The sequence below is a fragment of the Staurois parvus genome, unplaced genomic scaffold (assembly GCF_062004578.1).
Source record: "Staurois parvus isolate SC_StPar_1 unplaced genomic scaffold, SC_StPar_1.0 ptg000049l, whole genome shotgun sequence".
Lineage (NCBI taxonomy): Eukaryota > Metazoa > Chordata > Amphibia > Anura > Ranidae > Staurois > Staurois parvus.
In genome coordinates this window covers 1,137,296-1,149,034 of record NW_028317845.1, presented here as the reverse complement: position 1 = coordinate 1,149,034, position 11,739 = coordinate 1,137,296, and the positions used below count along the sequence as shown (strand labels likewise).

Sequence of the window (11,739 nt, the reverse complement as noted above, 5' to 3'; positions counted from 1 at the left end):
CCACATCATTAAGCAGAGCACCATTTTCAAGCAATATGGGAAAAAAAAGGATCTCTCTGCTGCCGAAAAGAGTGAAATAGTTCAATGCCTTGGATGAGGTATGAAAACATTAGATATTTCATGCAAACTTAAGCGTGATTATCGCACTATTAAGAGATTTGCGGCTGATTCAGAGCACAGATAGGTTCGTGCAGATAAAGGCACGTTGAGGAAGATTTCTGCCAGATCCATGCATCGGATCAAGAGAGCAGCTGCTAAAATACCATTACATCGCAGCAAACAGATATTTGAAGCTGCTGGTGCCTCTGGAGTCCCACGGACATCAAGGTGTAGAGTCCTCCAGAGTCTTGCAACTGTGCATAAACCTTCTATTCGGCCACCACTAACCAATGCTCACAAGCAGAAACGGCTGCATTGGGCAGAAAAATACATGAAGACTAATTTTCAAACAGTCATGTTCACTGATGAGTGCCGTGCAACCCTGGATGGTCCAGATGGTTGGAGTAGTGGATGGCCACCCTGTTCCAACAAGGCTGCGACGGTGGTGGTGGAGTCATGTTTTGGACCGGAATCATGGGAACAGAGCTGGTCGGCCTCTTTAGGGTCCCCGACGGTGTAAAGATGACCTCTGCAAAGTATGTGGAGTTTATGACTGACCACTTTCTTCCCTGGTACAGAAGGAAGAACTATGCTTTCCGTAATAAAATCATCTTCATGCATGACACTGCACCATCTCATACTGCAAAGAATACCTCTGCATCAATGGTTGCTATGGGGATAAAAGGAGAGAAAGTCATGGTGTGGCCTCCATCCTCCCCTGACCTCAATCCTATTGAGAAACTTTGGAGCATCCTCAAGCAAAAGATCTATGAGGGTGGGAGGCAGTTTACATCCAAACAGCATCTCTGGGAGGCTATTCTGACATCTTGCAAACAAATTCAAGCAGAAACTGTCCAAAAACTCACAAGTTCAATGGATGCAAGACTTGTGAAGCTGCTATCAGGGGTCCTATGTTAAAATGTAACGTGACCTGTTAAAATGTTCAAAAAGTTAAAATGTTGTTAAAAGTTTGATTGAAATAGCTTTTGATTTCAGTAAATATGCTCCAAACACAACAAATGACAATTTTCAGTTCTTTACAACCTATAAAGTGTTTTGAAACTTACTGTGCGGAATAATTTGGAACAGTGCATTGTAAGTGTTTTATGTTTAAAAAAAATACTGTTATCATTAGGAGGTTTGTTCAATAAAATTTGAATTGTACTCTTAATAGTTGATAACATGAGAATTATGCTGGCTGTTATTTACATTAATTTAGGTAAATGAGAAAAATATCATTTGCATAATAATTTGGAACAGGGTGTATGTGAAACATGCTGTCTACAGGCTCAGGAAAGATACACATAACGGACAAACTGTGTCCTGTACTGAATCAATACAGGATGCAGCATTTTACCATGAGATCTGGGACGATCCCCTATTATACTGGGTGAGTGGCAACCCTACCCATAGTTATTCAAAATTAAGTGTATGTGTAGCCAAAGCATTTTCTTTTTGTTATGGATAGAGTAGGGAAGGTTCAAATCTGTGTGTTTTTTTCCCCTCTTTCTGTGCTCCATTTAGGAATCTCACTTTACTTCCCATTACATAGAAACACTTTACTTCCCATTACTTAATTACTAAAAACAGGTCATGCGCATTTTATCATCTGTTGTGATGCACTGGTAGTACACTTATAATAAATGATCGGTCGTAGTGCAGCACGTGTGAATGTGCGTTGTAATGTGGCTTAACGCAAGTACATTAAAGCACTGCAGTGGGTCATTTTAATGTGAATGGACCTTCAGTCTTTTAGGGTATGATATTGGATGCAATTTCATGTTATATTTATGTTGCAAAGTTTGGATTCATTTGGTTTGGCATACAGTGGAACCCCTTCCTAAACTTTGTTTTGGATGAATGAAAAGGTTAAAGGCTAAGTCAGTTTTTATTGTGATCTATAGCTCTGTTCAAGAGATTTCCCTTCACTTTCTGTCTTTGTGAAAGAGTTGTTAGTGGGATAGGAAAAGGGGGGATTCTCCTGCTGGGGCTGCAGGCAGCAATAAGATCCTGACAGAAGTTCTAACTTTTCCTCCCTCTATACAAGCAGTTAATCTTTGATTGTCTTTCCCCACTGCATATGACCTGTATATTGTATAGCACAGATTTGGTGAGCTACACGTTCTCAGTAACAAACAGAAAACAGATATACATACTCACCCGCAAGGCAGTCATTTTCCTTAACATGAAATCGCCAAGTATTTGCATGTCCTTTGTATGTGAAGCTTTTCCTTCCCTGCAAGAAACATGAGACAGTAACTTGAGAGTAAAAAGAGTCTACAGTATTTAGAAGCACTGTGTGCAGTTTTCTTTAAATAACAAAGTCTCTGACTTATTGCAACTAATTTTCACTCATTACAATCTTGCTACTTGTTTTCCTGATCTACCCACCTTACAGACCCCTCATTTCCAGAGTGCTCATGTCCATGCTAAATTCCCTAGGCCAAAAGCTAAATTCTTGATGATTGTTATACACATCGTCAGCAGACTTGAGATTTGTGGCTACAGAAAGATAAGTAGGCTAGCTCAAACTATTCCTAGTGTGGTCCCCTCACCTGTATCTAAGGGTGGCCATGCATGACCCATCTCGTGAGGTACAGAAGATAATTGCTTACCGATTGTCAATCAGTTGCATTAAGTACTTCTACTTCTCAATGGATGCTTATCACACAAATACATTTTCCAGTAAGCTGTGAAAATGTGCCAATCAGACCTTTTTCATTTTCAGCACAAATGCATTACCCTCATCTTTTGGCCAAATTAAAGAGAAGGCAGCGGTAATGCACTACCACAATTGAGGATGGACAGATGTCTCAAAACGTTGACAGTCTCATTTTATGGCTAGCATAAGAGGCTCCCAGGTAAAACGGGTGATATTATCCATTTATTGCTCTGAGGTCCTACCTTGGGGCCCTAAGAGGAATTAAAAGTATAATCATATGAAATGATGTTCTGCTAAGTAAACCCCTCTTACTATGGTCTTCACTCCACTCCCCATGCGGTTTATATAAAACTGTGGGTGGATCTGGAGAGAGTGACGCTTTGGGAGGGAGTTTTCTTATGAAGAACAAATATAGTATTTGTTGAATCATATATATCTCCTTTGCAGGTCCCCTAAGTAGACTTTGGACTTCAGCACTTTACCAGCTAAGTTAATTGTTCAGTTATTATGTTCAGTTATTGATTATACCACAGTCTCCCCTTCTTGGATAGTAGGGGCATTAAACACTGTAATGTGTACCAATAATATGGGTTGTACCAATAATAAGGGATGTGGAGCAAAAAACAACTGTGTCATATGGAGATAAACGAAGCAAGGTATCGGTTGGTTGTAGCACAACCTATGAAGGATAATTAGTAAAGGAGAAAATGAGCAGTGATACGTGGACATGTCTTAAACAGTACCACAACTTCTCAACCTGCACTATGGCACTTAAAAAAAAAAAAAAGAAGAAAAAAAAAAAAAAAGAACTTTCATTTAAAGCTTTGTTTTTTTGGTTTTTGCTTGCAGCTCATAATCATAGGTGAGGATTGGGAAGTAGACTGAGCACAAGAAAAGACAGAGAAATTATTCTGTGTGGTTTATAGAATACAGCTATCTTTATTTGACTAGGTCTAAGAACAGCATCCATCACCACTCAGCTTGTAAGCTACATTAAATACCAAAGGTTAAGGACATCCTCCAGCTGGTGCAAAAACTCTTCGTGAAATTGTCTTATTGGCTCCAAGCAAGAAAATAAAGGTTTCATCTGCTGTTCCGAGGTCTCTTGGAGTTCTCCACCTTTACAGAGTGCCCTGTACAGCCACTACCAAGGAAGAACAAGATATCTATTATATGTTAAAGAAATAACAAAAGACACTACAGACAGAAGACAGGGTATACATTAAAAATGCATGCTTTAAAGCAATTGTAAAAGCAGCTTTTTTTAAATAAATTTCATACTTACCTGTTCTGTGCAGTGGTATTGCACAGAGCAGCCCCGCTGGGGCTCCTGGCCCCTTCCCTCCTGAGAAATGACCTCATAGCAAGCAGATTGCTATGGGGGCACCTGAGTCACTGCTCTGTGTCCATTCTCACACAGACGAGCCTCGGCCCTGCCCCCCACTCTTTCATTGGCTCACTGGCTGTGATTGACAGTAGCGGGAGGCAATGGCTCCTGCTGTTGTCTCAGCCAATGAGAAGAGAAAGACTTGGGAGACTGGAGGCTCATGTGTACATTGCTGGATCGAAAGAGGGTTCAGATAAGTATTTGGGGGCGGGGGGATCTTTTGCACACAGTTTTTTCCCTTCATGCATAGAATGAAAGAAGGTAAAAAAACCTTGAGCTTTTACAATCACTTTAATACTCCACAAAACAGTCACATTGCTCATTCGTCCACATTGTTGGAACACAGTAAAAGCGATTTCTACTCATAGAGGAGAATTTATGGTACTTTCACAATGCTGTGCAGTAAAATTATGTGTTTTTGCTGCGTCTTAGAGGTTTCCAGCACGTTTCTGGTTCTGTTTTTTGTTGCCTGGACATGTACTCAAATATGCACCAAAACACACTGCACCCACAGCGCAGTGAAGTGAAGAATCCCATAGGATTTAAAGGGACACATTTTTCTTGCAAGGTTAATACGCAGGAAAAACGTATCAGTGTGAAAGGGCCCTTATCAAAACTAAAGCAGCATAGTGACCTTTCAGTGTCTATCTTTTATTTTCAAAGTTTAACTGAACAAGCTGAAGATAGAAGCCGTTTGGTTGGTTACACCGTGTTCCAAATTATTATGCAAATTCTATTTGTCACAAAGACTAAATATTTTGTTTTTCAGTTTAACTCATGGATGGCATTGTGTGTCATAGATCACTGAAAACAATCTCGGACACCTGTGATAATTAGATTGGCCGGTGAGCCCAATTTAAGGAAAACCTACTAAAAGACAGTGTTCCACATTATTAAGCAGAGCACCATTTTCAAGCAATATGGGGAAGAAAAAGGATCTCTCTGCTGCCAAAAAGAGTGAAATAGTTCAATGCCTTGGATGAGGTATGAAAACATTAGATATTTCACGAAAACGTAAGCGTGATCATCGCACTATTAAGAGATTTGTGGCTGATTCAGAGCACAATGGGGTTCGTGCAGATAAAGGCACACTGAGGAAGATTTCTGTCAGATCCATGCATCGGATCAAGAGAGCAGCTGCTAAAATACCATTACATAGCAGCAAACAGATATTTGAAGCTGCTGGTGCCTCTGGAGTCCCACAGACATCAAGGTATAGAGTCCTCCAGAGTCTTGCAACTGTGCATAAACCTTCTATTCGACCACCACTAACCAATGCTCACAAGCAGAAACGGCTGCATTGGGCAGAAAAATACATGAAGACTAATTTTCAAACAGTCCTGTTCACTGATGAGTGTCGTGCAACCCTGGATGGTCCAAATGGATGGCGTAGTGGATGGTTGGTGTTCCAACAAGGCTGGGACGTCAGCAAGGCAGTGGTGGAGTCATGTTTTGGGCTGGAATCATGGGAACAGAGCTGGTCTGCCCCTTTAGGGTCCCCGACGGTGTAAAGATGACCTCTGCAAAGTATGTGGAGTTTATGACTGACCACTTTCTTCCCTGGTACAGAAGGAAGAACTATGCTTTGCATAATAAAATCATCTTCATGCATGACAATGCACCATCTCATGCTGCAAATACCACCTCTGCATCAATGGCTGCTATGGGGATAAAAGGAGAGAAAAAGTCATGGTGTGGCCTCCATCCTCCCCTGACCTCAATCCTATTGAGAATCTTTGGCGCATCCTCAAGCAAAAGATCTTTGAAGGTGGGAGGCAGTTTACATCCAAACAGCAGCTCTGGGAGGCTATTCTGACATCTTGCAAACAAATGCAAGCAGAACTGTTCAAAATCTCACAAGTTCAATGGATGCAAGACTTGTGAAGCTGCTATCAAATAAGGGGTCCTATGTTAAAATGTAACATGACCTGTTAAAATGTTTAAAAAGTTAAAATGTTGTTAAAAGTTTGACTGAAATAGCTTTTGATTTCAGTAAATATGCTGCAAACACAACAAATGACAATTTTCAGTTCCTTCCAACCTATAAAGTTTTTTGAAACTTACTGTGCGTAATAATTTGGAATGGTGCATTGTAAGTTTTTTATGTTTAAAAAAATACTGTTACTCATTAGGAGGTTTGTGCAATAAAATTTTAATTGTACTCTTAATAGTTGATAACATGAGAATTATGCTGACTGTTATTTACATCAATTATTTAGGAAAATGAGAAAAATATCATTTGCATAATAAATTTGGAACACGGTGTACTGTGGGTTATTATAAAAAAAAATTAGAGATCTCCTAGACCTTAAAATGTGTGTTTATAGGAGTACAGTAGAGGAGGGGCTAGAAATGAAGGAGGAGTCATTGCAGGCACATATAATGATTATACTTAAAGAAAGGAAAGATAGCACACAGTGTGCCAGTTACACACTGTACGCTAAGGTACTGGCAACCAGACTAAAGGAGTTGATGCTGAGTGGATAGACCTGAATCAGGTAGGATTTGTTCCGGGAAGAGAAGGTAGGGACAATGGTCTGAGATCATTGCTCCTCATACAGAGAGTAAAAAGCGAGAAACGGACAACATTATTCCTGTCAATTGATGCTGAAAAGGTTTTTGACAGGGTTAACTGCGTTTTCATGATTGATACGCTAGAAGTCTTAGGAATAGGGCCTAAATGTTAAAGTGGATAGAAGGGCTTTATAGCGCTCCGTCAGCAGCTGCTAAGGTCAACGGATCCCTCTCTCAGTTCTTTAAAATGTATAACAGAACCAGACAAAGATGCCCACTTTCTCCTTTATTATTTTTTGATCCCTGGAACCTGTGGTGAGAGTAAGAGTGTGTTAACATAGCAGGAATAAAGCTAGGGGAAGTGAAGCATAAAGTGGCAGCATACGCAGACGACATGTTGTAAATCCTAGAATAACGTTGCCTAATTTAATGAGACTAATAAAACAGTACGGTGAGCTATCAAATCTGAAAATAAACCCTGTAAAGCCAGAGATCTTTAACATGAATATACCAAAAGTTGAGAAGCGGACTTAACAAAAAGACTTTCCATTTACTTGGAGGGAAAAGGAAATCGGCTACTTGGGAATAAACTAACTCCTTCAATAAAAGCCCTGTACCAGGTAAATTATATCCCATTAGTAAACAAAATAAAAGAGGAGCTGAGGAGATTGTCAAACTGTGGCACTTCCTAGATAGGTCACATAAACCTGGAAAAGATGGTGATAGTACCTGTATAAGTTTCACATGCTCCCAGTACATCTACCAGGATCTTTGTTCGGGATAATAAAGAAGATGATACTTAAGTTTATCTGGGCAAATATGAAACCAAGAATGAGGAATGAGGTATTGTGTAGGACAAAAGGGAATGGGGGTTTGGGGATTCCAAATGTAAAGAAATATTATCAAGTGGTGATATCACAAATAATAGACTGGATAGACTTGGATGAATATGGAAGGGATTCTGAGTTCAGGAGATAAAACAATGCAAACTGAATTTATGTATTGGTGAAGTTCTTTTTATTTTTGTGTGTATTAGATGCTCTTTTTGTATTGGAAAAAATTAATAAAAAAAAAAAAAGAGAAGCCGATTGGTTATCAGGTTATCATGCACAGCATCTCCAGATTGTGTTTGCTCCACTGTTGATAAATAACCCCCATAGTCTTTAAAGACAAAAGTGTAGGATAAAGAATTGGCTAGAGAGAAAGTATGTGCATCAGGAACAAAGAAAAACTGACATATCAGAGTCTAGAGAACAAATGATCCATCTAGACCAGGGGTGTCCAAACTTTTTTCAAAGAGGGCCAGATTGGATGAAGTGAACATGGTGGAGGGCCGAACATTTTTCCAAACATTCTTTGAACCATTACAATTAAATGCAAATAAATTATTTTATGCCAAGTTACCGTATTTTTCGCCGTATAAGACGCACCTGACCATAAGACGCACCTAGGTTTTAGAGGCAGAAAACAGGAAAAAAAAAATTCTGAACTAATGGACTGCAGACACAGTACAGGAGATGACCAGAGACTGCGGACAGCACAGGGATGACCAGAGACTGCGGACAGCACAGGGATGACCAGAGACTGCGGACAGCACAGGGATGACCAGAGACTGCGGACAGCACAGGGATGACCAGAGACTGCGGACAGCACAGGGATGACCAGAGACTGCGGACAGCACAGGGATGACCAGAGACTGCGGACAGCACAGGGATGACCAGAGACTGCGGACAGCACAGATGACTGCTGACCTTTGGGGAGGTGGGGAGCGGGTACCTGAATTTGACAGGTACTCGCTCTTACTTCCGCAGTTGTTCTTTGATCTTACCTGTTCCTCGATCCAGCTGCGTGCTGTCTTCCCGGCTTCTGTAATGGCGCTCGGCATGACAGCCGGGTGCCCAGTGAGAAGCACTTGCGCTTTGTGATTGGTCCGGCGGCTTCTGGGATCTGTCATGTGTCCCAGGTACCGCCTTACCATTCACAAAAAGCACCGCTTCTTGCGCATGCGCACTTGGCACCCGGCTGTCATGCCCAGCGCCCACACTACAGAAGTCGGGAAGACAGCACGCCGCTGGATAGAGGAACAGGTAAGGTCCCGCTGCAGAGCTGAGCGGCCGGCCCGGTATTCTGACACGGCCGCGGTGGAAATACCGGACCGGCCGCTCCATATTCGCTCCATAAGACACACTGACACACTGACATGGAGGGCCGTGTTAAACCGACCCTCGGGCCGTAAATGGCCCGCGGGCCGGACTTTGGACATGCCTGATCTAGACCTACAACATTAACATATGAAAATAGAAAAGATTGCAATTAAAATACCCAATACAAAAAACATCAACATTCTCTATTGCATACTTACCACTGTTATGACTTCGATATCTTTTAGATGAGAAGTTTCTGTGCTCAGTATTTCTTTGGTGATATAATAGGCCTCATCCATCTGCTTTTAATATAAAACAAATTCAATTTTGTTTGAAGTTACAATTAGAAGTGTGTGTGTGTGTGTGTGTTGCTATGTTAGCACAGTACACTATATGTAAAGTCACCAAGAAAAAAAAAATAATCTTTTACATTTTGCAGAGGTCAATATCTAAAAAACTGATCAGCTTTTTAAATTTTTGGCAACTAGTTATGTGGTTTCAAAAAGCAAACAAGGTTTAAATGGAAGCAGCCATTTTCCAAAATCATGCACAACATACTAGTTGCAGTTGGATATTAAAAGTAGTCTACATTCCGTGAGCCCAGGCTGTCTTGGATGCACCCCTTGGGCTCACAGTACAATATTGCAGAGAACGGTGCCAACATCAGCACTGCTCTCTGGAGTATTGAGGACTGCCCACTGCAGCCCCGGGGAAAAAAAAAAAAAAATGACCCAAGATTGACCAACAAGAAGGCCCTAGTAGGAAAGTGTGTATGACAAGAAAAAAAAAAAAGGGGGGGGGGGGGGGGGAGGTGGCGTGTGGGTTGCAGGATTTTTGTATTTGCTTTAAATAACTTATTGACAATTAAGGGACACCGCATGATAATTAAACATAGGGGTTATTATGCCACCTACAGCAGAAAGGGGCTAGGCACAAAAATAACTTGAAGTGATAGTAAGGCCTGAACTAAAAAAAAAAAAAAAAAAAAAAAAAAAAGAAAAGACACAAACTTGTCATACTCGCCTGTTCTGTAGAATGGTTTTACACACAGCAGCCTGGATCCTCTTATTCTCGGGTCCCCCACTGGTACGTCTGCCCCCTCCCCCTGCCCAAGTGCCCTATAAGAAGCTGCTTCCCATGGGGGCACGTGTGTGCTTCACCCCAAGCCGGACTATTTGCGTCACACAGCCCAGTTCCTCCCCACCCCCCACTGTTCCCAATCAAGCCTGTCAGAGCCGGCAGAGGGAAGAAGAGCTGCTGCAGACGTGCACAGTGCTGGACCAAGATTGGGCTGAGGAGGAAGCCACTAATAAAAAGTTAACGCAGAAAATGCATCAAGGTAAAAAAAAAAAAAAAAGTTTACCTTTAGAACCACTTAAGATCAACCTCCTTGAGTTTTTAACCCCTCCACCTTGCAGCTGCTCAGGTGTAGCAAGCAATCCAAAACAAAACCATAGCACGAGAAAGCCATGTCCCTCAATGTACGCCAAGGAAAGAATTTTATGGCGAGTACAAAAATCCTATTTTCTCCCTCGTCCATTGAGGGGGGACACAACTTGATGATAAAGTGTTACCAAACCCAGGACCCTGCATTCACCATATCTAGTCCCCCACAGTTCACGGAACATGGAAGTGTAATTACACAGGTCTGCGACTAAAAAGCTGTTTGATTATTTTCATCTAATTTCCATGTATTTTGGTGTGCTGAAAACAAATAAAATATTGAAAAAACTCCTAGACGTCATGATTTGCCACAAAATGCAAAATTGTCTTCAAATTTATCAAATTTTAAAAATTTTTGGTATTTTTTTTATATTATGGGTTTTTAACCAAATTTAAAGTCCAAATTACTATTAATTCACATAAGCACATAAGTGCATTTAAGATATAAAATGCCAAAAAAAACTCGGGGTTGTCCGAGTTATGTAAAAAAAAATATAGCACTGTAAATCTGATGGTCAGCAATATATACATAAGCTAAGCAAGTTTTAGGGAAGAAAATTCTATTTCCTCATTTCCCTAGTTCTTTTCTGGCCCTTTGTTATTTGCAGGTAAAAAATCTCTGCCCCTCCACCCCTGCAAAGGGGGGAATACAAGTGCTGCTCTGAGTGACATGTCTGACTACTGGGATACTCAGCAGCATGCTGTATGTGTAAGCTTCAGCCCTGAGTCTGTGCTTCTAATGGTAGAAGGGGTTAATCTTTCCTGAAGAATCCAGTGGGTGGGATACCAAATACCCTTGTTTTCTGTGTCTATGGGACAGTCGAGACCGACAAAATCACTGGACCAAGAAGAGTTGGCAGCCGAGGGTGCTAACAATCGGCGAAAAAAATGTCCTCCGAGAAACTTTGGTACCTTCCCATAAAGTTCTTCTACCACCTCTCCACATAAAATTGGGATTGATGAAGCAATCCATAAAATCACTTCCAAGAGACGGAGAATGCTTCAAATACTTGGTCACCAAGTTTCCAGGCCTGTCAAAGGCAAAATTAAAGGAAGGTGTGTTCGTCGGACCAGACATTAGAAGGCTTATAGTTGATCAAGAGTTTGTCAATACCATGATGGATCCTCAAAAAGAAGGGTGGATTGCATTTAAAGAAGTCGTACAGAAATTTTTAGGCAATAACAAAGATCCTCACTACAAAAAGATCGTCGGACGAATGCTGAAAGCATTTCAAGCTTTAGGTTGCCTGATGAGTTTGAAAGTGCTTTTCCTCCAGTCCCACCTTGACTACTTTCCTGAAAATTTGGGAGCTGTGAGTGAGGAACAAGGTGAACGATTCCACCAAGACATTAAAGAGATGAAAAGGAGATACCAGGGAAAATGGAGCATTACAATGATGGCAGACTACTGTTGGATGCTTCAGAGAGACATTCCAGATGCTACGCACAAGCGTAAATGCACCAAGAGGAGCCTTACAGGGAAGAAGAAT

General features: G+C 41.1%; 1 protein-coding gene across 1 annotated transcript in view; it reads right to left on the bottom strand.

Annotated features, from left to right (window-relative positions):
* FARP2 (FERM, ARH/RhoGEF and pleckstrin domain protein 2) overlaps positions 1–11,739 on the bottom strand; it is a 179,005-nt gene that overhangs the window by 36,090 nt on the left and 131,176 nt on the right. Inside the window, 3 exon segments of the mRNA XM_089665638.1 lie at positions 2,260–2,335; positions 3,763–3,905; positions 9,025–9,108. Of these exon segments, the coding sequence (XP_089521764.1) occupies positions 2,260–2,335; positions 3,763–3,905; positions 9,025–9,108 (303 nt within the window).